The 27,541-nt window shown below is 40.6% G+C and overlaps 2 protein-coding genes and 1 long non-coding RNA gene across 4 annotated transcripts; 1 reads left to right on the top strand and 2 right to left on the bottom strand.

Moving 5' to 3' along the window:
* The first annotated feature begins 563 nt into the window (after positions 1-563).
* On the top strand, positions 564-12,427 carry LOC129504771 (uncharacterized). Its single transcript, XR_008663421.1, has 3 exons — positions 564-652; positions 1,314-1,415; positions 12,290-12,427. It is a non-coding gene; the product is annotated as an uncharacterized LOC129504771 (long non-coding RNA).
* Positions 3,484-4,468, bottom strand: ASCL3 (achaete-scute family bHLH transcription factor 3). Its single transcript, XM_055317634.1, has one exon. It carries the CDS (start codon positions 4,027-4,029, stop codon positions 3,484-3,486), a length of 546 nt encoding a protein of 181 aa, XP_055173609.1. The 5' UTR covers positions 4,030-4,468.
* TMEM9B (TMEM9 domain family member B) lies at positions 11,255-25,624 on the bottom strand. Of its 2 annotated transcripts, XM_055317632.1 has the most exons (5): positions 25,395-25,624; positions 23,260-23,351; positions 19,126-19,234; positions 16,895-17,029; positions 11,255-12,445 (listed from the first exon to the last, which is right to left on the bottom strand). In XM_055317632.1, the coding sequence occupies exons 1-5, from the start codon at positions 25,497-25,499 to the stop codon at positions 12,290-12,292; spliced, it is 597 nt and encodes a 198-aa protein (XP_055173607.1). In that variant the 5' UTR covers positions 25,500-25,624; the 3' UTR covers positions 11,255-12,289. The 2 variants fall into 2 exon arrangements, with proteins under 2 accessions (XP_055173607.1, XP_055173608.1); XM_055317633.1 differs by lacking the exon at positions 23,260-23,351 and having other exon boundaries at positions 25,395-25,529.
* Between the last annotated feature and the right edge of the window lie 1,917 nt (positions 25,625-27,541).

Raw genomic sequence — 27,541 nt, 5'->3', positions numbered from 1 at the left:
AGCAGACCCCACCTGCTCCCACAGACGAGCTCAGGCTGTTCTCTGAATCATCTGCCTTGGAAACTTCAGCTCAAGAAATAGGGGAGGGCTTGAAAGAGCAAGAGTTGTGACTTTAGAGAAACCCAGCTCTGAATCCTTGTATGCTCACGTAACCACAGCGCTTCGGTTATGGCTCTGGAGATGATATATGGAAAGCACCTGGCTGATAAGTAGCTCAATAGATGTTAGTTTTTTCTCCTCCCCAGTTGTAGGGACTCTGGGATAAAACAATACTTCCCTTCACAAATATGGTTGGTCTAACCCTAATAACAAACCCCCAATCTGAGCCAGACTCCCTTCCTAATCCAGTGACCTCCAGGACTAACACTAGCCCCCGCTGATATCCCAAGGTCATGTCCTTCATAGACCTGTTCAGACGTGACGGGTTGACACCCAGGATCCAAGATCACACTGCTGCCCCAGCCCACCAGAGTTCTGTTAGGGTCTGCCCCTGCCCACGTCCACAGGTCTGACCCCAAGGGGACTTACTCACAGCCCCAAACTCCTCCACTTCAGCCTTCTGACAGTTGGGGCTCAGGGCCTTAGCCCAACGGACTCCTGGTTGCCAAGCAGGTTGCCATGGATGCAAGCCAGCAGGAATGCTGTGGACTGAGTGAGTGTACTGAGCATGTGCAGAGGGATGGCAGGGGGGCTGTGGGGGCCGTGGGTAGGACAAGGGGGCAGAGGGTTTCCCTGGGGAAAAGGGGAGATGGGATGTTGGAGAGAAAGGTCACTGCACCCTCAATTCCCCAAAGCTCAGGCTTCCCCACTACTGGAAGAGGCAGTCCTGGTGGGAAGCCTTCATGAATCCCAGGGAGTCCTGTGAGGGAGGGAGCTGCCCCTGCCCAGACTAAGGACTAAGGACTATCGATCTGCCTCCATCCTGTGCAGACAGGAGGCTAGGTTAGGTGAGCCACTGGCTGGCTGAAGGACTCTAAGATAGACTTGGTCTGTAGTTTAAAGCAAAGTAGTCAGATATGGGCATGTTGCTTGTCTGTAACAGAGAGGACCCTGCTGAGGAGCAGAGATGTGGTGACTACTTGGGGGTGATGAGAGTGGACACTGGTGACAAAGGGAACAGAAGTCTGGATTCTGCTCTCATTTGAACATCCATGGGACAGGCTGGTATTTTGAGGCATCTGACAGTCATTGTATACTTGTTATGTGCCTGGCACAGTGTTCAGGGGAGAATACCAAAAAGTATGCAGGGACATTTGTGCATGTTTCCCCCACATCCATTCCCCTCTTCCAACACTTCCTGTTTCCTTTCGCAGGTCCATTGGTAAAAGAGGCTGACCGTTATCTCCAGCTCCACAGGTAGAACGTGTGTTAATCGGCACATTCCATGCTCCAGTTCCACTCTGGGGATTGGTTAGGTATGAGTATGTCCCCCAGCCTCTCCAATCAGAATAAATCTCAAGATTTGTGTTGGGAATCCTGGATTATAGACTTTCTCTTTTCTCCTACACATAAGAAAGGACATCGTTCTAGGAGCCTCTGACTGCCTTTTTGGGGCACTGAAGCTATTCCCAGAGAAAGGGAGGATAGGCCTAAACAAAACAGGTTCTTGGTGACACTGTTGAGCCCTGCCTGAAGGCAGCTCTATAGCTAGATGCTTCCATTATGTGAATCTTTATTGATTATACAAATTGGGATTGTATTTTCTCCTACTTGCAACTAAAAGCATCTTAACTGATGACTGCCCTCACACAGCATAACCTACCAGTCAGGAGAATGACTGTTGCTAGGGACCACATAGATAAAAGCTGAGTTATTTGTTGCACAAAGTTGGAGTCCAAGAAAGACCAATGGAGTCTCTGGCAGTGAGAGAAGGTCACTTACTTCTGAATAAGACAGGTGGGATTTCAATGATAAGAGGGAAAAAGGAGAACATTCTTGTTTAGGAGGCTAGAGCGAAGAGAGAAGGATTCATTTATAAGATTGCTTTTCTCTTTTGGAGGAAATGGGGTGTCTTGAGAAAATCAAGGTGTGACTGTTTGGAAAGGGGCCATATTGGTGGGAGCTTTGCAAACCCAGCAGATAAATGTAAACAACATAGTAGTCAAAAGGAAGACGTCAAGGGGTTTGAGCAAGGAAGTGACATGAAATGCTTTAAGAAAAAACATCAGAGTGAGAATGTAGCCAGTTAATTCTTGAGCCCAAGAAACCAGAGAGGAGACTGTTAACAGTGACCAAGATAAAACATGACAGGATTGGAATAGAAAAATAGTAACACCAAATATTTACACACAACATATACCTGATTTGAGGCTCTTTACTGAGTGCTAGGAATGTAGGGAGAAATAGGCCTGTCCCTATGTACTGAAGAGATAGATGTGTAATACAGTGTGTAAAGATAGTAGAATGGGAAGTGCAAGGAAATATGTGTACAAAATAAATGAACGAGTAATGGCTGGAGTGGGAAGACTTCACAGAGATGACACTGGAGATGAATATGCCAATATATGGAAAGTCCGGGCTGGGCTTGGCCACAGATGGGGCTCGGGATTCAAGGTGGAAGTCACAGGAATGGATATAGAGACATTTTGAAGGCAGAGTCCAAGATATGGGGCAGTGAAGGACAGGCATGGCCCCTGTACATTTTCTGGCCAGAATAACCTGTAGAATGATGATGCTATGGATAATAGAAGATTCTACTACTACTACTAATGGTTATGCATACTTATGTGTCAGGCATTGTTAATTCTCCAAACAATAAGGGGAGAATCGTTGCTCTTCTTATTATTCTCATTCTGTGGATGAAGAACTGAGACATGGAGAGGAAGGAGCAGAGTCATAGTTTAAACTGAGGCAGCTTGATTTCACAGACTGCGATAGCCTTCTTAACTAGACTAAGCTGCCTAAAGAAGTCTTCTGCATGCAGGGAAAAGATGACTGTAAAATAATTTCAAATCACAAGATTTTGTTAGCTATCTTTGCTTCAGTCTTGGGGTACTTTCTCATCAGGACATGGGTAAGGTATAAATATATAGATTTCCTGTCAACCCCAAATTATAACAAAAAGAACTACCAGACTCTGACAAACCAAGGGAGGTTAATTGTGATCATTTAGCATGAAATGTTTGCAAAGGGCATTATAAACATTGATTAGTCATTGATCAGACTTTACTATACTTTCATGAGAGTTTCTTACAGCTGAGACTCTGGCCCAGTGTGTGAGAAGGACAAGGTGAGGGGTATAGAGAATCCTGGGGACTCCTGCTCCTCTACAGTTCTTGAAAGAAATCACCAAAGCTTAAGACATATCTTCTCAACCCCCATAAGATCATGTTTTGTACATGTCAAACCCTGGTAGGAAATAATCAGCACAGGTGGACATTTGAGCTGTTATCTACTATGCAGAACTTATGTTTAGGAAAAACTATTGAATGATGCTGTAAGAGACTCCATTTTGTGAGATTATTTGTTTCTATTTGGAAACAATCAAATGATTCTGAAAATAGGGTCAGTGTGGTGGCTGGTGGCTGCCATAAGGGAGGAAACTTTCCCAGGGTTATTCTTGGTCTCAGCCTTATCAGGGTACAGAAGAGACTGCAGGTAATTAATATACTTGATGGCAGCTCTGAGAGTTTCCACTTTGCTGAGTCGTTTCTCCAAGTACTCCTCAGGCAGATGATGTCGGAGCTGGGCATAGCCTTCATTGACACACTTTACCCGCTGCCTTTCCCGTTCATTCCTTTTCCGGATAAAGGCTGGCCCATAGGAGTATTCACACCTTCTGTAATTTGGATAAGACATTGGGAAGGCGAAGGGGCAGGGTTCACCGTAATTTTCCATGATCAGGGAATCGCTGGGAAAAGGCAGCAATGGCAGATCTTCAGAGTAAGGTGACGGCACTGGGGCATCAGGATACAGGTGGAAAGTGACCATGGGGTCAAGATAGAAAGACCTGGTTAGTGGCAGGTGGGCAGATTCAGAGACAGCAGGCAGTTTTTCTGGCAGATTAGAGTAGCTTCGATTGTCCATCATTTCCTCTTTAGCCTGGAAACATAACCAAGTTTATTAATTTGACCAGATCAAAAGAAAGCAGATATTATGGACTTTCTGAGAGATCAATGTTTTAAAGCCTTCTCTGCTTTGATGAATACTTTCTGAGCTCATTCTGAAAACGATATGGGGTAACCATACTCTGTGGGTAGTAAGAGAGGATTTTTTATTAGTACAGAGAACCAACATTAAGTAACATTGACTCACTTTGTGAGAAAGTTATTCCTTTTCAACTCTTTCAATCCTGGTGATTACAAAGATACAGTTTTAATCTTGTAAGTGTGTGTGTGTGTGTCTTCCACCCTACTAGAATGCTTTCTGATCCTCCTTAGATGGAAGTCTTCAACAAATGATAGTATCTACTAGAATTTAATAATATTTTGCTGTTAATTTCTATTGTGAATTATATTGATTTCATGCTTATGGCAGTGATACAAAATTTCCTTTAAAAATATATCTGCTTGGAGGTGCTTGGGTAGCTCAGTCAGTTAAGCATCTGCCTTCAGCTCAGGTCATGATCCCAGGGTCCTGGGCTCCTTCCCAGCAGGAAGCCTGCTTCTCCCTCTGCCTCTGCCTGCCACTCCCCCCTGCTTGTGCTCTCTATCAAATAAATGGATAAAACCCTTTTTAAAAAAATAAAAATACATCTACATGAACAAATTGAGGGTTGCTGGGGAGGAATGTTGGGACGACGGGGTAACTAGGTGATGGGCATTAAGGAGGGCATATGATGTGATAAGCACAGGGTGGTTTGTGTGTGTGTGTGTGTGTGTGTGTTTTAGATTTTATTTATTCATGAGAGACGAAGAGAGAGAGACAGAGACATAGGCAGAGGGAGAAACAGGCTCCCTGGTGTGGGACTCGATTTCGGAACTCCAGGATCATGCCCTGAGCCAAAGGCAGACGCTCAACCGCTGAGCCACCCAGGAGTCCTGAGCACAGGGTGTTATATGCAACCGATGAATCACTGACCTCTACCTCTGAAACCAATAATACATTGTAGGTTAGTTAATTGAATTTAAATAAAATTTTAAAAGTACATCTACTTGATTAAAAAATGGCACTTCAAGAAAAATAATAAATAAATAACAGTACAGGTAGAACCCGGATAATAAACTCCATGAAGTGCATATAAGTAACTAAAGTTTGGGAAACACTGAAGTACCACAATATTCAATTACATGTTGGAGACAATACAAACAAGTTAATGATCATGCAAGCTCATGGGCATAGCCTTCTAAAATAATACCTGTTATGCCAGGGGCAAAACCAAAAATAAAAATAAGAAAGGAAAAAAAATAAGAAAGGAATCTTTTGCTTTTAAAAATTCACTTTTAAGATCCTTTAAATAGGAAACTCACCTAACCAATTTAAAACATAGTCAATTTACCTATTTTTAATATTTACTTCCACAGAACTTTAAATATATTGAATGAAGTGAATCTGTATTTAGTTTTTTTTTTTTCATGGAACATAAGGATAAAGCATTATACCCCAAGAGGTCCCAAACCAATACAGTCCTTTTTTCTGAATAGGTCTTCATGAATCTCATTTATTAAACCACCTTTTTACCTTTGACTATAATAATAAAACCACAACAGATATTACAAAGATGTTGCAGTTTAATTACTAAACTGGGAGGCAGGGTAGTGCCGTAGGAAAAAGAACGGTTTTTCTTTCAGTTACAACACCCCTGAGTTTCAATCTTGGCTTTGCGCCTTCCTAGCTGTGTGTCTTCAGTCAAGTTCCTTAACCTTTCTGAGCTTCACCTCTTTCCTATGATCAACTGAGGTTTTAACTATTCTGCAAGGTGGTTGTGAGGATCAAATGAAAAAAAAAAACATAATGCGTAGGCGTTAGTGCTTTTCCTCTTTCCTTTCTTTACAGATGAATACTTGTTCAGTATCCATTTCTGAACTGCACCCTACAGGAAAACCTGGCTTATATTTTCCCTAACACCGGAAAATCAAACACTGATCTATCCAAAGCATATTCGTTGAGAGATGACCATACCTAAAATGGAGAAGCAACAAGAAATCTGCCTTGGGCATCCAGAAAAGAGGGAAATATGACTTTCTGTTAATTCCTCAGGGTGTGATTTTTCAACATTTTTGGGAATGAGGGCTTGACCTCTATGCTTGGCATGTGTAGAGAAAACAAGGCCACTTTCCTCCCCCCAACCCTGTTTATGAGCAAGATTGGATAACATAGTCACTTGCTTCTCTACCTGAGCAGAGCAACAACCTGCAGCCTGGCGCCATGTAATGAGACGAGCCGCCAATATGCACTAGAATTCAAGTGCTGTGAAGCGTATCACTTTACGGTGTGAAAAAGCCTAGCCTATCTAGTATGGCTGCTGAAAGACAAAAATGACTGTGAAATCAGAAAGGGAAGTCTGCGATGGGGGATAAGGGGTGAGGGGCGGGGAGGGTGAGAGGGGAGGGTGAGAGGGGAGTGCGATAAGAAGTCATGGTGGGACACCCTGGAAAGGAGTAAATGCCAGGGAAAGCTCTTCCTAATAGGGGGCTGGGGTGGGGGAGCAGATGAGATAAATGTGAAAGGCTCAATTAAGAATCAAAACAAAGGAACAAGAAATGAAAGATTCCAAATTACTGACCAAATGGCCTAAAATATTTCACTTAAAACAAAAATCTCTGGAAGATTAAAAACTAGCCAAGATTCTGTCAAAAATAAAAAGTTGCTAAGAGAAAAGAGTTAGGGAATTCCCAAGACAGGAATTCAAGGGGGTAAGAGATCAAGAACATGTATGCCGGAAGCTACAAAATGATGGCACAATGGGGATGGAGCCTGTCTTTCTATATCTCTGAGAAAAGCAGAGCCTTATCTCTGCCTATGGCTAGCAAGCCAGAACTGACACAGCAGAGTATCAAAATGCAAAGCAGATGTCAGCAAAGCCAATTACACATAAGAATTCTTTAGGCATAGTTTTATCTTGACAGATAATTTTAATGTCTTAAACCTTGGCCCAGATGAAATCTGGGTAATTTATATATGCCATGGGTACTTAACATTTTCTAGGCTTTAAGTAGACTATGCATAATTCTTGGGTAAAAAAATTTAGTGTCTCTGTAGACACACTGTTGAGCAGCTTTTGTTATTGAGCATTTCCCAAAAGTTCATCAATCAGTGTAATGGCATTTAAATATGATCATCTTTTATTAAAAAAAATTAATCCCAACACAACAGAGAGAATGAAAAACTCAGTAGAGGATCAAGATAGAAAGCCTAGTGGAGGATGGAAGCGTTTGTAGAAATTGAATACAAGTTTTTAAAAGAAAGCAATATGGACTATTGGTGGTGGGGCTTTACAGTTCCAGATACATGCACAGCTAACTAATGCACCTATCTTGGGAAAATCTCAGATTTCTGTCTTCTGGGAAATAAATGATGAGGTCTTAATGATAAAATCCTAAGAGATTCTGGTAGTGCTGCTTGGCATAAAACTTCAACTTTTCAAAGGTATTAAAAATATCTAGCATGTAAAAAACAAAACTCTATAACTGCACATATAATTGACTTATGGAATGTTAGAGATGGAAGGAATCTTAGAAATCCTCTTATCCAATCCCTCAGACTGTGAGTTGGCTAAGCTTGCGGAGCTGTCAGCAGAGCAGGGGTCAGAACCTAGGACTCCTGATTTCCAAACCAAACCCTTCCCACTCCTCCAGATGATTTAATCACCAGCAAAATCTGAATCTTTTAACATATGGGCATATCTAATAGTTTAAGACAATGGAATCATCAGCTGATAAAATTCATCATTTATCAACTGTGCCTGGGAGTTTCCTTAAAGGCCATGTCCTTGTCCCCCCCCCCCCCAACCCCAATCATGGGCTACTCTGGAGAAGAGTCTCTTACCTGTTTTGTCGCTGAGATGCTGTATTTGGGCTGTGTCAGACTTAACCTGATTTATAAGTGATCATTTAGTAACTATATGCAAAGTAGCTTACAGTTAAACAGAACTGCTTAGTTCTGGTTTAGCTCTTTTTTTCTACCTAATATGTAGATATGACAACATAAAACAATACTAAATAGAAAGGTTTGCTTACAAAACTAGACTCTTGTAACATACTCTTTTGTAAAAACAACGCCTCCTCATTCATCTGGTTTATATGATTTTCTATCAAAATTACTTATGAAAAATATCTGTAAGTAATAGTCTCATAATGTTGGTCAATATTCTTTTCCGTAGAAGTTAAGGCCATAACCAGGAAGGTCAATATGAACCTAAATTTTATTAAAATATCTTTAAATTGTATTTTCCTCTACTTAGATCTTATTTTTGAGTAATTTTAGATGTACAGCAAAATTGAGCAGAAAATACAAAGAGATCCCATATAACCCTTTCCCTACACTTGTATCTCCCCCCAGTAATTTATTTGTTACAACTGATGAACCAATATTCATCAGTTGAATGAACCACACATCAGATGAACCACACATCATCACTCAAAGTCCATAGTTTACCTTAGGGTTCCCTCTTGGTGTTGTACATTCTATGGGTTTTAACAAATGTGTAATGACATGTATCCACCATTATAGTATCATACAAAATAGTTTTACTATGAAAAGCCTCTGTGCTCCACTTTTTCATCCCTCCCTGCCTCATGACAGCCACTGATTTTTCTTTTACTGCCTCCATAGTTTTGCCTTTTCCAGAATGTCATATAGTTGGAATCACACAGTATGTAGCCTTTTCAGATTGGCTTCTTGCACTAATAATATGCATTTAAAATTCCTCTGTATATTTCTGTGGCTCCATAGCTCATTTTTTAGTGATGGATAATATTCCATTGTCTGGATGTATCACAGTTTACTTATCCATTCACCTACTGAAAGACATCTTGGTTGCTTCCAAGTCTTGGCAATTATGGATAAAGCTGCTATAACTATCTATGTGCAGGTTTCTGTGTGGACATAAGATTTCAACTTATTAGGTAAATACCAAGGAGTGTGATGAGTGGATCCTCTAATAATTATTAAGAAACTGCCAAACTGTTTTCCAAAATGGCTGTACCATTTTTGCAGTCCCATTAACAATGAATGAGAGTTCCTGTTGCTCCACATCCACAACAGCATTTGGTAGTGTTAGTGTTCTAGATTTTGGCCATTTTAATAGGTATGTGGTAGTAGCTCACTGTTGTTTAATTTGTATGTCCCTAATGACATGATGTGAAACATCTTTTCATGTGCATATTTGCCATCTGTATATTTTCTTTGGTAAGGTGTCTGACCAGGTGTTTGGTGGCCCATTTCTAATCAGGTTGTCTTATTATTGAGTTTGAAGGGTTCTTGGTATATTTTGGGTAATAGAATTTTATCAGATATGTCTTTTGCAAATATTTTCTCCCAGGCTGTGGCTTGTCGTCTTATTTTTTTTGACATAGTCTTTCACAGAGTACAAGTTTTTAATTGTAATGAACTCCAACTTATCATTATTATCATTATTCCTTTCTTGCATGATTTATGTTTTAGTGTTTTATCTAAAAAGTTATCACCAAACCAAAGGCCATCTAGATTTTCTCCTATGTTATCTTCTAGGAATTTTGTGTTTTACGTTTAGGCCTATGATCCATTTTGAGTTTCTAAAATGGTGTAAGATCTGTGTCTTGCCTTTTTTTTTTTTTTTTTTGCATGTGGATGTATAGTTGTTCCAGCACCATTTGTTGAAAATACTTTTCTCCATTGTATATTGCCTTTGTTCCTTTGTCAAAGATCAGATGACTACATTTGTGTGGTCTATTTCAGGGCTCTCTGTTCTATTTATCTGTCCATTCTTTGGTCAATACCACACTGACACTGACTTGATTACTATAGTTTTATAGTAAGTATTGGAGTCAAATAGTGTCAGCCCTCCAACTTTGTTCTTTTCCATTAATATTGTGTTGGTTTTTCTGGGTCTTTGCCTCTTCATATAAAGCTTTAGTATCAGTTTGCTAATATCCACAAAATAACTTGCTGAGGTTTTGGCAGGGATTGTGTTGAATCCATAGGTCATTAGGAAGAACTGATAGCTTATGGAGTTATCCTAACCATGGATATGGAATATCCAGTTATTTAGTTCTTTGATTTCTTTCATCAGTTTTGTAGTTTTCCTCATATGTATTTTGTTAGATTTATAACTATTTCATTTTGGGGAGTGCTAATGTAAAAGTTATTGTGTTTTTAATTTTACTTTCTCATAATATATAAGAAAGCAATTGACCTATGAATATTAACCTTCTATCTTGCAACCTTTGTATAATCACTAGTTCCAGGGAGTTTTTGGGTTTTATCAATTCTTGTGGATTTTGTACTTAGACAATCATGTCATCTGTAAAGTTTTATTTCTTCCTTCCCAATCTGTATGCCTTTTATTTCCTTCTGTTATTGCATTAGCTAGAATTTGTAGTATGATGTTGTAAAGTGATGAGAGAGGGTATCCTTGCCTTGTTCCTTTTCTTAACAGGAAAGCTTCTGTTTAAGTATAATGTTCGCTGTAGGTTTCTGTAGATATTCTTTATAAAGTTGAAGGATTTCTCCTCTATTCCTAGTTTACTGAGGGTTTTTTTAAATCATAATTGAGTGTTGGGTTGTGTCAAATGCTTTTTCTGCATCTATTGATAGGATCATGTCATTTTTCTTCTTTAGCCTGTTTGCTGTGATAGATTTCATTGATTTTTGAATGTTCAATCAGCTTTGCATACCTGAGAATAAATTCCACTTGGTTGTACTTGAACTTACATCCTTTAATACTAACAGTAAAATCAATAAGTTTAGGTTAGGTTTGTAGATTTAAAAAGACTTTTTTACTAGCCAAAAAACCCACTAAGAACTCCTAAAACCTCAACCTTATTAATTTAATGTAATTTAATTATAATTTTTGCCAATAATTTTTAGAACAAGCCCTCCTTCGTGAATTTTTCTTTATGAATTTTAATCTCTCAATTTTTCAACATTTGTATACTTTCAGGGCCTGAATTTTAATCTCTCAATTTGTCAATATTTGTATACTTTCAGGGCCCCATCTAAGTACCCATACATTTTTTTTCTTTCTCCTTATTTCTTCACACACACATGCACACACAGATAATTTGGTACCCATATTTTATGATGAAACTGTTATAAAACAGTAGTCTCATAACAGAGTACCAAATGTCTTTGTATCTTCAAGTCTATCATATAGCAAAAGAAGAAGGAGAAACACTGGTGTTTTAAAAATTATTTTTATTATTACATTCCAAAGAGAACATAGGAGGAAAAAAGCCAGTTATCTAATAACTGTTATACCTTTCAGAGGGAGGCACCCAGAAAAGAACTCCAGTTTTAGTTCAAAGCTGCACACATTAGAGCTCAAACAGCTGCCTCTCCACCTGACCGGAAATGTTGACAAATGTGTGTATGTCACCAATCCAGAGACGCTTGAGGTTAAAAGAAAATTCCTTTATTGCAAATGTCCAAGTTCTTAGGATTCATCTTTAAAGATACTAGAAGATGAGAAAGACCACACACACCAGACTATGTTTAGTCATTAGAGTAAACTAGCAAATTGCTAGTTTGTTCTAGGATGCATTGCATCAGACATCACAGTACATGAGGAAAATCTGCATTTTATGAAGAGCCACCAGGTAGTTCAAATCCACTTTATCATGAAGTGCAGCCACAGGCCAACCAGATACCTAGATAATATAGTCAGTGCAAAATTCAAATGGGTAAGTCAGGGCTTTGATGAGGCTGGCTACACTGCAAAATAGAAATGAAACTTGAAAATAGAATGTTAAGTCTATTTACAAAAGTTTGTTTAGTAAAGTGACTTGAGAAAAGTTATGTTAGCCACTTCCCACGCATCCCTCCCCTTCCCTGTCAGGAAAAAAAGAAAGAAAGAAAAACACCTGAAAATTATCTTGAAAACCAAGTTAAAACTGTGTGGTGAGAAAGAGAGTGCTTGTTCCGGGTAAAGGACTTCAAGATAATTTACAGGCAGACTTATTTTTATTAGTAAAAGTCACAAATAGGAAAAAGGTTAATTGGCTGATTTTGAGGTGTGTGCTTTTAAAAATGTCTGTATTAATATGTTAACAAGAAAAGAAAATACCAAGCACATTTTTGTCTCCCAATTCTGAATTTGCCAGCAAGAGTTGGTGAAATCAGCAGGGTATTAAAACAAAATCCAGGAAAACTCAGTCAATTTTTTTCAGTTGTCTGCCTCATTTCTTTCTAATCACCTTCAATTGATTTCCAGTTAGCTGAGGACAACATGACGGTCAAAGACGGATTTTCGCTGCTCTTGAACTTGAAGCTTCCAGCGCTGCTGTGCATACTCTACCTTATTCAGCACATTGGCTCGACTGCGGGAGCGGGCCAGCACATCATGGGCATTTGCAAAAGGCTGGTGATCCTGAAAGTCCAAGAATGGAGAACATCAGAGATGGCATGATCAGTGTAAAACACACACACAATACAGTAATTATCCAGCCACAGATGGAAGCATCTGGACTTCACAAACAACAGACCATCTCTTTGGCCAAGCACTCCTAGGCACTCACATGCCAGAAGTAGGATGAACTCAAATACAGAAATAGGTGGTTCAAGTCGTTTGAGTGATGAGGAGGTATTTGTGAAATGTTTCCACAAGTCATCAGTTCCAAAGACATTTCCCTTAAGAAGCATGGACCAAGACAAAGACAGTGGTCATTTATGTTAAAGACCAGCCTTCCCTGACAACTAGGGGGAAAAAATCTATTTTCATGTTAATATCCAGGTTACAGATAGGGAAAGTAGAGCTTTTCCTTGCTGAATTCGATACTATATAGCTAATCTGGCAGAGGAAAAACTTGTCTTAATTTCCTGACTCCCATTATACTAGAATTATTACTTGCCACCTTGGGGCCACATTCACCCTTGGGAGAAGAGTTGATAGGATCTTGTCTTTTAATAATTCCCTACACCTTGAACACATACACTAAATGGACTGATTTCCAAAATCCTTTTCATTTCCACCTCCCCCAATCTGTAATGAAGAGACACAGTTTAAGCGCTACCATCACCCTCTATTACTAAGGACAGTAGGATTTATTCCATCAGCATTTTTATTAAACACCTGAATCTTTCACTGCTGAGCACTCAGGGTTTCCATGTTAGTTGCTGCCTTAAGAAAGAGGCTATTGAAGGGTTACCCAGGTATCTGTGTAGAAAACCAACCTAACCTGGTCAAAGTAAACCAATGCCACTGATGTTTGTAGTCATGACACAGGAAACCACCATGCTAATCTACCTATGAATGAGGATATAAACACAGCTGCCTAAATGACAAAAAGCATTCAATACTAATTTATTGCTTTTGTTTGCCGTTTCCTTGGTCTCTTTTTCCTGAACCTTGTCAGCAAAGCTTCTAAATGTTCTAACATAGGAATCCAAGTCACAAGTTGCACCTCTTATATTAAACCTTGCCTCAAAGAAAGAAATATTGTTTTGCTGTGTATGTTTGCAAAAGCTCTATTATATATCCAAGGCAGGAGTCAGCATGTCTATAGAAAGCCAAACACAACCACATAATTATATATACAACTTTAACTGTGTGGAATTACAACACCTGGTCTTATTTTTATAGTAGGACACTTATACAATGTCTACATTTCAAAGACATCAAAAAGTTTTCTCTAAGGAATCTTCCCGGTCTTTACTGAAATTTCCTCAACTTTTTGCTTAATATAGGTAACAGCTTGTTACAAGAGAGGCAAACAGCAAGACCCATGTTTTTAAATTTTTAACCTTACAAAATGAAAATAACAAAATTCCATAAGTTCAAAATGTTTCAAAGATTTAAGAAAAAAATTTAAGAACAAGGAAGGCTAAAGCTGTTGGATTACTTGATTTCGCATAAGGAAATAAACTGATCTGAGGTCATCTAACAAATGAACACATGACTTAGTTCATCTCACCTTGACTTGGTGTTATATCATCTCAACACACTGATTTTGTTCAAGTAGATTAAAACAACTCTATGAGAATATGGTGCTTCAATGAACTTGTATATAAAATAGTATTACCATTAGTTTGTTTTGACATAAACAAGACTGGGAAGAAGGATGTACTTTATCAGCAGAGCAGCTCTCAATTTCATAGTCCTGTTATCTGCCCTTCAGGGTAGGGGGAGAAAAATTTCCCTAAGGAACAAAGTTAAAGAGCTAAACAAACCAGTTAATCCTTTTGGTCCATTTTCCACCTATCAAAACAAGAATGAACTAGCTGCTCATGGTCATGGATGCTAGAAGAATGCAAATAGAGATTTACCCTTTTTATATGTTTGTCCTTTTTACACCTGATAAAATTACAATAAATACAAAACATGTTTTAATGCTTTGATAATAGCAATGATGTGTCATGGATATATGATACAATAAATATTGTGACTACTTACAGTGAACTTAACTATTTGTACTAACTCTCACTTGATTTAAAATGCTCTACAGTGAATAAAAATGAGACAACTGAGAATTTAAGAAAAACATTTTTAAAAGCACATAAATACTAAAGAATTCTCAGATAAGCAACAATTGTAGGAATTTTTTTTTGTACAGAGTTGTTACTCTGTATAAATTCATAGCTAAAGGTTAGAAAATCTCTCTCTGCCCAGCATCAATTCAATAGATATCCAAGAATTAGCCAGACTTCTCAGAGACAATGTTTTCAGTTAATATATGTACAGAATGAATCACTGAACAAAAGGATTATTAAGCACATGACCCCACCAATCAAATGCCTTTCCTACACATTTTCATCTACACGTGTGTGCATCCATTTCTCTTGTTCTATGTGTATTACATTAATATTGTTTATTTCTAAAATCAGGAACCAAATATTTAATACTATAAAGAATATAGTTTAAGTCAGACTTTCTATGTGCCTATTGTGAAATGGTTTATGTGGCCTTTTTTTTTTTTAAAGATTTTATTTATTTATTGAGACACACAGAGAGAGAGAGGCAGAGACACAGGCAGAGGGAGAAGCAGGCTCCACGGTGGGCGCCCGACATGGGACTCGATCCCGGGGCTCCAGGATCATACCCCTGGCTGCAGGTGGCGCTAAACTACTGCGCCACCGGGGCTGCCCGTTTACATGGCCTTTGATGCATAACATTTTATATGTTAGTTCTCAACTGGGAGTGATTTTGTCCCCCCAAAAACATTTAGCAATATCTGTGGACACTTATCATCATCATGGTTGGGATGATAGGCGCTACTGGAATCTAGTGGGTAGAGGTCAGGGATGCTGCTAAATATCCTAAAATGAATAGGATAACTCCCCACAACAAAGAATTACCCAAGCTAAAGTGTCAGTGCTGTTGAGGCTGAGAACAATCTGTCATGTGTGAATGAAAATAGCATGGGAACAGTATTTGAGACTCTAATGCTTCTGGTACAAAACCTCCTGTGCTTTAGCTCTCTTTCCCCATTCACCCCATAGGCCTTGTTTCTGACCACATCAGATCTCCAGTCTTGACCTTTCTCTCCCAGCCTATCAATAATCCCCTCCTGGAACTCCTCAAAAATTAACAGGCATTTCTTACATGATTAAAAATAAAAGGTGGAAACATACTATAATTAGTCATTTCTTTTACTATCTGTTTCTGTTTATCTCTTTATTCCTACTACCCAGCAGAGGACCTGATACAGAGAAGTTACTCATTATGTGTTGGTTGAATTAATAAGGAAGCAAGGAAAAAAGAGGCAAACAGAGGTGCTTCTATAAAAGTTCTTGATAAGACACAAATGGAATCTTGCCCAAATAAATTGAGTATTCATAATTGATATTCATATGACAACAATGTATTGATTAAAAAGCAGGCTCTGTTTTTAGTAATAGCCCAAGCCATCCAGTCAGGATTCCCTCTAATCTTTTACCAACAGTTCCACAAGACATTCCAGAGTAAAAGGACTTCTGACTTTGGTTAGCCCGGGCTCACCCTGGCTTTAGCTTTTGGAATTGGTTCTTGAAACTCTACTGAATTTTATCTATTTTGAGGAATGTAGGCCAATAAAGTAATCCAAAATAAAAAGTAATTTCTAAAAATAATATGTAGAATAACAAAACAGTGGAAAATTGGAAAATAGACCCAAACAGGATAATGATAAAACAATATAATGCTCTAAACTATACTGAGTAACAAGCTTGTGGACTATGTCAATAACTAGATTTTTTTTTAATTACCAGACATTTTTTAATGAAGTAATGTTAACATAAAAAGGAGACCACAAAACAATTTATACACTGATTATACCAACTATATGTATAAATAGAAATGTGTTTTTAAGATAGGAAGAGAATCAGGAATGATGGTTTTTTTCTAAAGATCACAGTTTTTTTTTTTTTTTTTAAAGAAGGAGTAGAAAAATATAAAACATCATCACAGGTTATCAAGCTGCACTTCATTAAGAAAAGAACGCCGTCTTCATGTTTCCCTTCACTAAAACCTCTTTGCCTTCTAATATACTTGGTCATGCTGACAGGAATAGTACTCAGGCAAGAGCTTCGGGAGAAATCTATCTCACAAGTGTTTCTCAGTGTAAACAGGGAAAGGCAATGAAAATTGTGCCCTTGATACTAAAGGGCAAAGCCTATACAGCACACTCACCAAGGATCGTTAATTTAGACCACCATTTTGATGGCTATCCAGAGTAATTTCCTCATGAAGAGATATATACTAAAATTAGAACAGTCCTTAGCTTATCTAGTTGATAATCTGCTCCAGCACATGAACATCTATATACAACTACTTTTCATTTGCTGTTTACGTCAGATGATGACAAATACTGCCATACACAGCTAGGGAATGCCAAGTACTTACCCCAACATCGTCATCGCTCTGTATCAATTGTGAGTGTCCAAACAGGCGTCTCTTCAGTATGGGTTCAACCAGGGTAAGGTACACCATGTACAGAAGTAGAAGGCCCAAAATGGAGAGATAAATTATAATGGTAACCTAAAGGAAGTTGAAAATAAGTTACATCTCTGTTTGAGGCAAAAAATCAGAGTTCTGTATAATAATAGTGAAGACACGGTGAAGACTGATTTTTCTGCTAAGCATATAGGATTCCTATACAAACCAAATTCCAACATAAACAAACTCAACTCTTCACCAAAATATTATTTAAAGATAAAGAGAAAAAATGTGTTTTGTCTTTGAGATCTTATTGCAAGTCTTCAGAACTCCATCTTCACCTACTGCTAATCATTTGTCACCACTGCTAGCATACCAAATTTCTTTTTTCACCTGAATATAGTGTCCTAGATTCAGCAGTACTGTGTTTAGACAACTTAAAGGAACCCTAACAAAAAAAGGTAATTCAGATGAATTTCAACAGAACACTCTTTTAGATCAACTTAGATATACAAAAAAACATTTCAAGCCAGTGATTTTCCTGAGATCTTGATCTGTATGCTGTCAAAAAGTACAGTGTGACACCCTTCTCCCCCCACCTCTAGAATGGCTATAATCAAAGTCAGACAGTACCAAATCTTAGCAAGGATGTGGCAAAACTGAACCCTCAAACATTGCTGGTGGGAATGAAAATGGTACAACTATTTTGGAAAACAATATGGCAGTCTCTTAAAAAGTTAAAATAAACTTACCTCTCTAAGGAATCTACCTGACAGGAAAACATATATCCACACAAAGACATGTGCACAAATATTTATGGCAGCATTATTCATAATAGTAAAAATCTGGAAATAACCCAAATGTCCATCAACTTTTGAATGGATCATACAAATGTGTTATATTCGTATAATAAAATGATATTCAGCAACAAAAAGGAATTAAATACTGATAACATGCTACAACATGGATCAACCTCAAAAACATTATGCTAGGTGAAAGAAACCAGTCACAGAAGACCACATGTTGTATGATTCTACTTATATGAAATATCTAGATCTGTAGAGACACAAAGCAGCATAGTGATTGTCTAAGGCTAGGGGTGGGAATGAGATTAACTGTAAATGGGAATGAGGGGTAATGGGAATGTTGTAGCACTGAATTTTTTAGAAATTGTTTTAAATTTCCTATAATGTATTCAGTTACACACTTAACAGTGAGTGGCTTTTAGGGTTTGTAAATTACACATCAAAAACTTAGCTGAATAATAAAAAAAGTACAGTGAGTATTTCTTTACAGGATAGCACCTTGCTGGAGCAGAAACTCTCCCACGGAAATCTTTGTAACTGCTACAGCTGATCATTCCAGATTTCCCATGAGGCCTTTTCTCAGGAGAAATGAATGGGAAGCTCCATATAAAAAAATCGGGGGGAAGAACTGTTAGCCACCATAAAAAAGTAATTGAATTCATTAGAGGTCAAATGATGATGAGAGTGATCTACATTTTATTTCCTATAGGAAATATGGGAAATGTTATAATCCATAAGTGATAGTTCTAGAATAGTCTGTCTATATATATATATATATATATATATATATATATATTTTTTTTTTTTTCCCCCCTCAGGTTTGAGAGGGCAGGAAGAAGAGGGCCTAGACATGCTGTTTTCTCCCTAGCTTCTGGCATATGTGGCCCACAGAAAAGCTGGAATAGCTTTCAGGATGTGCTAATTACACATAGGGCATTTTTGTGCCATTTCACATATCACACCTCTGTCAATATGTCCTAATTACTCCCCAAAGCATCTCAGTGAGACAGGCAGAGAGCAGACCCACTGTTCTTCTGGGGCTCTTGATGATGAGGAAGGAAGGGGTTAGTGGATGGTAAGGAGAGGTGGGAAGAATAGTAGTTGAGTGACTGAAATACAATTCAGATGTCCAAAATTTTCTTTCTTGTCTAGATACCATCAAGAACTATTCCAGAAGCAGGGGCGCCTGGGTGGCTCAGTCAGTTAAACAGCTGCCTTCAGCTTAGGTCTTGATTCCGGGGTCCTGGGATTGAACCCCATCTCGGGCTCCATGCTCAGTGGCAAGTCTGCTTCTCCTCCTGCCCCTCTCCCCTGTTCGTGCTCTCTCAAATAAATAAAATCTTAAAAAAAAAAAAGTATTTCCAAAGCAGAAAAGTTCTTTTTTTTTCTTACCTTGATTGTAACAGAGCTTCTTTCCTCATATTTGCATTCACAGCGTAGACAGTAGGCTTCTACATCAGGCCCTCGCACAGGCATGGGATCCACAACATGAAGGCAATCGCTGAAAAAACAAGGATAAAATATTGCTTCAGCCTACCTGGATTTTCTATACTGATCAAAACTTTTCTATGATCCAGAATAATCACTGAGCTTAAGAACTTAAGGAACAAATAGTAAGGGAAGTGAAATCATCGCTCTCTCAATATTAGCAATTTGGTGAGATTTAACAGTCTAAGAACCATAACGACTCAAGTAGTAGCAATTTTCAAAAGTGCTGCTGTTAACAGTTAAAAATGCACCTGAAAAAATCTCAAATGGGATCGAAAACTACTTAGCACATCAAGTTATATTTAGACTTGTTCATTTACCAAGAAAAATTGCTTTAAATGATTTAATGTATCTTGATGCATTGTTCAAATATATTATCTCTTTTATGAATTAACATCAGTCTTAACTACCACAGGGTGGTATATGAATGGCTAATCACACTGAATAGTTGCTAAATTCTGAAACTCGAAACTGAGCACTCAAAGGTGCAGAAAGAAATAATTACTTTTGCAGAAAGGAAAAAATTACTTTTTTCAATGAGCAAAAGTCTATTGAAAATGCATGGAGAAATAGGATTGGGACAATAAAAATATTTAAAAATGAAAACTGATTACCCAGGAGTACAAAAAAATAATAAAAGATTAAATGTTTTTGTTGTTGGATGTTCTTTATTTTTTCCCCCATTTTCTAGGGCACTTATTTATTATGGCTTATGAAAAAAAATAATTCTATCAAAAAAACCTTTTCCCAGAAATCTGTCAATTCTAGGAAATAATTAAATTATGACTCTCCCCAACTATTAAGAGCCTACTACTCTGTTCACTTTCAGCAAAAATAGGCACATTTTCCTGTCCTGTCAACTGCTGTGCAATTTTCTTTTCTTTTATCATCTCTTCCATAGGCACTTTGGGCTGTCTCAAGAACTCTATGATCACATCCTGTCTCACCCCACCCATCTTTCTTGAGGGCACCCAATGCTCTAGGCTATGTCTTCCCTTTGCCCAGCAAAATCTACATTTTCATGTCCCATTCCCTCTGAGCTGTGACATGACAGAAAACCCAAACTTTCATAAATGATAAAAATTCAATCAGTTATCCCTAACAGGTAATTTAATTTTAACAAAGAGGGGCACCTGGATGGCTCAGTGGTTTAGTGTCTGCCTTTGTCTCAGGGCATGATCCTGGGGTCCCAGGATCGAGTCCCACGTCGGGCTCCCTGCTTGGAGCCTGCTTCTCCTTCTGCCTGTGTCTCTGCCTCTCTCTCTCTCTCTCTCTCTGTCTCTCATGAATAAATAAATAAATAAAATCTTTTAAAAAATAATAATTTTGGGCAGCCGGGTAGCCCAGCGGTTTAGCACTGCCTTCCGCCCAGGGTGTGATCCTGGAGCCCAGGATCGAGTCCCACGTCAGGTTCCCTACATGGAGCCTGCTTCTCCCTCTGCCTATGCCTCTGCCTTTCTCTCAGTGTCTGCCATAAATAATTTTTAAACAAAAAAATTTTTTTAAAGAATAATTTTAACAAAGATACTAATGAAAAAATAAGCCTCAGCTGGTAGTATGGTAAGGTCCCACAACTCATACCATACAAATCTGTTATCTGTTCCAAACATAAAGAAGACCAGGAATGTTTCCAGCTGGTTGCAGGCATAAAATGGGCAGAGTAGCTAATGTCCCATTCAATCATATAGGTTATCCAGACCAACGCTTTCAGAGAGGTCACCTGCACAAGGTCACAGAGTAGATTAGAAGCCAGGGTTTCTACCACCTAGGTCAGCTCCCCTGTATTTCTCTGAACCTCAGCAAAACAAGACTTATCTCCTAGTTTCCTGTTTCAGCTTCAGAGGTCTTCATAACAATATCTTAGAATTACTTGGGGAACTATGTGTTGAGTATTGAGTGTTTCTTTTTAAAGTACAGATATAGTTTAATAACAAGGAGATATTGAACATTATGCAAAAGTTGTTCAGGATAGGAGAGGAAGGTTCATTCTGGCTGGCTAGTCAGTCATAAATACAGAACCCAGAGCCAGAACTTGACCACTCTGGGAACTAGGCAATACTTCCCCCTAGTGCCACAACAAGGAATATTGTCAGCTAACCTCACAACCCAAGCATAAACCAGAGAACTCAAACTTTTCCTCAGTCAGACAGCATTAAGTCAATAAAGAATTAGAGTTAACAATGGGACAAAATGGAAGCCAGAAGACAAAACTCCATGTAGGACCAAATAGATATTGGACACTTTGTAAAGGCATAACATTCTGATTAATCATAACTTGCTTACTCTTCTAAAAACAGTTAACAGTTGAGAACCTATCTCAGGTAAAAGGCTGAGCTACAGGAAGGAAGGGGGGAAGAAAAATCACAAACAAGCCTTGTTTTCAACTGCTTATTCTCAAAGCTCCCTGTTTTGACCAATAACCAGAGTGTATGGTATATGGTTCTGTTGGAAACTGGAATCGTAAAATGTCAGTGAAAAGATCAGTGCTAAACATGTGAACAGTGAGTTCACCTGCTGCTCAACTAAAAAGCATCACATTCTATTACTGATAATAAATTAAACTAAATGTAGGTATTTCATGTATCTGGAAAATGTATAGGAATAACTTTAAAAACGTATGAGTTTTCTTGTATCATAAAAGTAACTTGATTACATAAAATCTGTAAGAATATAGCTAAACCACTGTAACATGAGACAATTTAAAGTGGAACACAAGTTCATAAGAAGCTTTCAAAAATATAGTTATTAAATATCAGATTAACCTAAATGTTTACCATGGGAAGAACAGACAATGGCATCAGAAAAAAGAAACATGCTCAAAAGCTGACTTTTCTTTTTCAAAGTCAACTTGAAATACTGTAACCAAATGAATTTAATTTTGCTTTCAAAGTTTTGCTTGCTATTTAGCTGTGAAATTGGGTACATGTGCAAGTTCCCAGCATTTGGAGCTATTTTTCTTGTATGCCTATCCCAGCAATCTTCCACCATGTTTACAAATCATAAATCATCATGCCATGAGAAGGAGCCCATCCATCCTATCCATCCTACTACAAACAACTGCTTCCCAATCATTTTATGCTATATGCAGAAAAGCTATCATTTGTAAGGTCCATAAATAGAGAATGCTGGTGGTGGCTAGTGAGTCAAGAGCCCAGTCCTCACAGGACTGCTTGATTACCCCAAGGGCTGAGGGAGCAACTTCTTGACATACCTATATCCATGGCACACCAAGTGGGAAACTATGATATACATGGCTCATTCCCATTCCTTCCTGAGCCTTCTGACACTTTCAAGCATAGTCTTCTGTATTAGGCAATACATTATCAAAACTTACAAGTTATGAAAATTATAACCCAGATAAATGAGGCCTGTGGACCTTCCAGTGAAAAACAAGAGAGGACTAAAATTTAGGAGGGCACGGAAGGTAGCCATGGGCAGTTTAGTGCCACAAACTCAGCTCTGTCCCTTACAAAACCCTACTTGGGGATCAGTGTTTTGGCTAGATTCCTTTAAGTTTACATCACACATTCAGGGCCTTACTTTCACTTTTTCAAATAGAAGTGGAATTTGACACACTTAAAAAGAAATACAGGTGACCCTTGAATAACAGGGGTTGAACTGTATGGGTCCACTGTACACAATTTTTTTTCAGTAGATACAGTATACTACTGCAAATGTATTTTCTCTTTCCTATGATTGTCTTAATAACATTTTCTATTCTCTAGTTTACTATACTCTATACTCTAGTTTACTGTAAGAGTACAGTATATAATATATGTAACATAAAATATATGTTAATCAACTGTTTTATTGGTAAGGCTTCTGGTCAACAGTAGGCTATTAGCAGTTAAATTTTGAGGTAGTCAAAAGTTATATGCAGATTTTTGACTGTGCCAGGCCCAGGATACCTAAGCCCTACGTTGTTCAAAGGTCAACTGTATTTAAAAAGGAAACAATACATTAGATGAACATTCTGGGCTAACAGTGACAACCACAGAAAAAAATCTGACAGCTATGTCAGTAATCTAGAATACTTACCAATCTTTTTGAGATATGTTCTTATTATAAATATGCCCAGAATTATCTTTATAGGGAGGACAGATACATTTACATCGGACATCCTCGAAATTCTGTAACCAAAATGGAAACTTAGTATAGCTTGTTAACAATATCAATATTTTTAAAAACTGCACCATATACATTTTGCTAAGAGTCCCCTGCCAAATATTCTAAAACTATTCATTTTGAGAGAGAGAAGCTTTTTAAAGCTACAGGTTCTTTTTTGTAATGCTAATGAATCATTATATAGTACATGAAATTATTTTGAAATAATACGTGTATGTGATCTGTGATTTATTAATCACATTTATAGGTCACAAGACAAACTATGCTATCTACCTGCCGGTAAAAAAGGCACAACAGACAGATAACTCTGCCTGCAAATAAGGATCCGATTACAAAATTACTCACAAAACAAGTCACAATTCTTCTGACTACTATCTTTCCACCCTTTAGTAGAATGGCATGGATATGGATAAAGGGGGTTGGACCAGGGCTCTACAGAAGGGGTGAAGTTTTAGAGGCACTCAGTTATAACTAGAAAGGGAGTACATAAGGGCAGTAGCTTATGTCTAGCTGAGATCAGTTTGGTCTACCCTCCCCAGGAAACTTTGCTTCTAATCACTGGTAGACAGAGAGGATAACTAATGATAAAGCAAGTTTCAAGAGATGGAGAAAGTGGTGACTAAATATATGAATACAGGAAATAAGAGAAGCTTCATTAGCAAAGGGGAATTTATCTGAGAGGGCAAGTGGATCATTAGCTCCCGCCCTGCCCCGCCCCCCAAGGCCCACTGCTCCTTTATATGGTGCTATGTCTGGCAGAGCTGTTGACAATGGATTCATTCAGCAACCACTTAGTGAGCATTTGCTCCATGTTGGACCTTGTGCTCAATGAAGTGGATTCAGATAAGCGCAAGACAGGGCTCCTGCCGGTAATCAGGACACACCCTAATGGAGACTGACAGATAAATACATCATTACAATATACTCTTAAAGTGATGACAGGACATATGCAGAGGATGCCAGCAACGTTTTGAAAGACAAGAGACTTGCTGCTTTCCCTATTTCTGGTAGGAGGTAGCAAAGATTTCAACAAGAACTCCCCGATCAAAACCCCCTGAGCTGTCTGCATTAAACCTGTCTTTCCCAACCTGTCCCATATTATGGATTAAAGCTATTTTTTTTAATGCAAATGTCAATCTGTTTTCCCATCACATTAAGGTAAATTCCTTCCGTTTTCTCCAATAAGGAGCTAGCTCATCAAGGAGGACGCACAAGTGTGTGCCAGGGGCAAAGCAGTTCTGGAGGGTGGGAGCATGAAGGGGGCTGTAAAGAGCAGCATGAGGAGGCTGGAAGGACCAAGAAGTGGAGCAGGAGAGAGGGCTACAACTTTACGTCCCTGTAGCTTGGGCCCTTCCCTTCCCCCCTGAATTATCAGGAAGAAAGAAGGCCAAACAAAGAGGCCAAGAGATCCTGGAGGGAGTTAGGTCAGGATACTAGGCCGGTGGTCCTCTGTGTAGGTCCTATGGGGAAGGCAGGCTGCAAGGAGAGGCAAGTTCCTACACTGGGAAGGGAACCGGTTCAGGGATGAGTTGAAATGAGTTAGTTCCTAAGAGGGAGGCTTTCCGTGAGGTGGGGGCTCCTGGTAATTCTGGCTTAGGGAACCGGGGCGGGGGCAGGAAGAGGGCCGTGAGGCAGGTGGAGGGCGCGGTGGGCTTCAGGAGCTGGGGGGTGGAAAGCTAAAGGCTCTCAGAGTTGGAGAGGCTGTAAGGTTTGAGGCGGGTGCCGTCGGCGCTGGGAAGGGGACGGTCTAGGAGGTGGCGGAGCGCTGTGCGGGCTGCGGGCGCTGGGCGGGCTGGGCGGAGCTGGGGCGGGGGCGGGGCAGCGGGCGGGAAGGAGGCGGGCGCGGCCGGCACTGCCCGAGTGGCAGGGCTGGGGGGCGCCGGTGCGATCGGGCGGTGGGGTGTCGGGAGTGTGTGCGGGGGGCGGCCTGCAGGTCGCGGTGGCAGGGCCGGGAGAGGAGGCGCGGGGAGGGGGGCAGGCTGACAGGCGGCTTTCGGCAGGCCGGAGGGGAGGGGCTCCTGTCTGGAGCGAAGGCTGCGCCGACTCACCTTGGCGGCGTCTGACAGCTGCACCAGCAGCAGCACCGAGAGCGCCAGGCAGGACAGGCTGAGCAAGGAGCCAAGCCGAAGGAAGCCTCCCCACACGGTCGCCATCGCTGCCAGGCCCAGCGGTGGCCACAGCCCGGAGCCCCCGCGACCTGGTCCGGGCTGGGGCTCCGGCTCGGGCTCCGGCTCGGCTCGGGCTCCTCCGCCCGCACTTCCGGCAGGGCCTCGGCGTCACCGGCCGCGCGGGGTCAGCTACGTCACCGTCCGCCCCGGAAACGGTTCCCCGTGCGCAGGCCGCGGAGGCTGCGCGGTGCCGGCGCCCGCCCCGCGTACGCTCGGGCGCGGGAAACCAAGGGGGCGCCCCTGGCGCGGCAGAGCTCCGAGGCGTGAGGCTGTCCTTCCTGGGCGCTGGAGCAGCGGCGGCTGTGGACCTGCAGGGCCCTGGGGAGTCCTCTCGCCCGGGAGACCCCCAGCAACTGGGGTCGGACCCTGCGAGGCCGGAGCCGTCCGTCGCCAGGCCCCCGAGGCTGGGGCGAGCCCAAGCGCCCGGGGCGGCTTGCGAGGGCAGGTGGCCGGCGTGGAGGCGGCCACGGGACTGACGGCCGAGCCAAGCCTTCCGGGAGGCCTACCCCCAGCCGGAGGGCCGTCCTCCCCGGCACTTTGGCCCCTAACCTGCAGCCCCTGCGCCTCCCGGACGCCGCTCGCTGCAGGGCTTCTAACAAGCCGGCTTCGGTTTGGGTCTCCCCGCTTGCCTCCCGCTGGGGCCTGACCGCCTAGACCCCAGCCTGCTGCACGAACCGCGCCTCAGTGGCGCGGCTGGGTCGGGCCGGGCTAGGTCAGGCTCCGGAAGGTGTGGAGTTGGCCAAAGAACCGCCCTAGGAGCCTCCTCCACCCGGGACTCCAGTAGTTGGGGAACTGCGGTGCTACGATCCTATTAAGGGCGGCTGGCCTCGAAGTCAAGAGTTGGGGGAGCGCTGACCGGCCTTCCAAGTGCGGGTCATCCTCTGCAGGTAATTTAGGAGGACCCTGGAGATGGCGCAGTGTCTCCAATTAAAATATTTTTCAGTTAATGAAGACATTGTGGAGCGGGATAGTGGAAAGGATAGAGCTCATCACCACCACTGCAGATTTGCTGAAGGACTTTGGGCAAAACACTTACCTTTTCTGGGCCTCTGGTTCTTGGTTCACTATGGGGAGATTGAACTCTTATCTATGGATTTCAAATTCTCCCATGTTTCTTAAAATCTTTAAAACAAAAAAGTAGTCTTTTCCTAGTTTTCAGAAATGTTTTAATTAATTACTAGACTCTTCCTTTAACTTAAAAAAAAATTTTTAAGATTTTTCTTAAAATTTATTCATGATAGACACACACAGAGAGGCAGAGACACAGGCAGAGGGAGAAGCAGGCTCCATGCAGGGAGCCCGACGCGGGACTCGATCCCGGGTCTTCAGGATCACGCCTTGGGCTGAAGGCAGCGCTAAACCGCCGAGCCACGGGGTTTGCTCCATGTCCAACATGTGGCTGTATTTCAGGATCCTGAGATCAAGTCACTACTCTAGGACTGAACCGGTCAGGTGCCCCTCCCACGTGATTATTGTTGATGCCAGACTCTAACGCAAGGCGTCTCATACTGTGCCAAATATATTTAGCCCCTTTCAAAACGAAGTGGCAAGTGGTGCCTAGTCCCAGCCAGAATCAGAGGGGCAGGGCTAGATGACCTTTCATCAAAGCCCCTGCAGGCTGCCCCTGTGAAGGTACTGTCACATTAGTGAGATAACAAGTCTTTGTTGTGGGTGTTCTGCTGGCCAAGAACAACCCGGAGGTCAGAATAGTCTGTGAGGCACTGTAGATGTGATTGCTAAAGGCAAGTTTGGGATCAATTTAGGATTCATTGTCTAGGTCTGATATTTAAGGGTGTGCTCCCTCTGGCTAAAACCTCACAGGTCTTTTCTTCATGATTGAGAGTACAGAGGCTTAAAGTGAATATATATTAATGACTGGTGGGCTTTATCTGCTTATTGGAGAATTAATAAGTGCACTCCTGGAAGCAGCATTTTAGAGTTAGACTGTCCAGTACAGTAGCCACTAGCCGCATGTGTCATTGAGCACTTAAAATGTGGCTAATCAGAATTAAGTGCAAAGTATACAC

This window comes from Nyctereutes procyonoides, unplaced genomic scaffold (genome assembly GCF_905146905.1).
Source record: "Nyctereutes procyonoides isolate TBG_1078 unplaced genomic scaffold, NYPRO_anot_genome, whole genome shotgun sequence".
NCBI classification, from domain to species: domain Eukaryota; kingdom Metazoa; phylum Chordata; class Mammalia; order Carnivora; family Canidae; genus Nyctereutes; species Nyctereutes procyonoides.
Note: the sequence above shows the minus strand (reverse complement) of the source record. Positions and strands in the feature narration are given on the sequence as shown.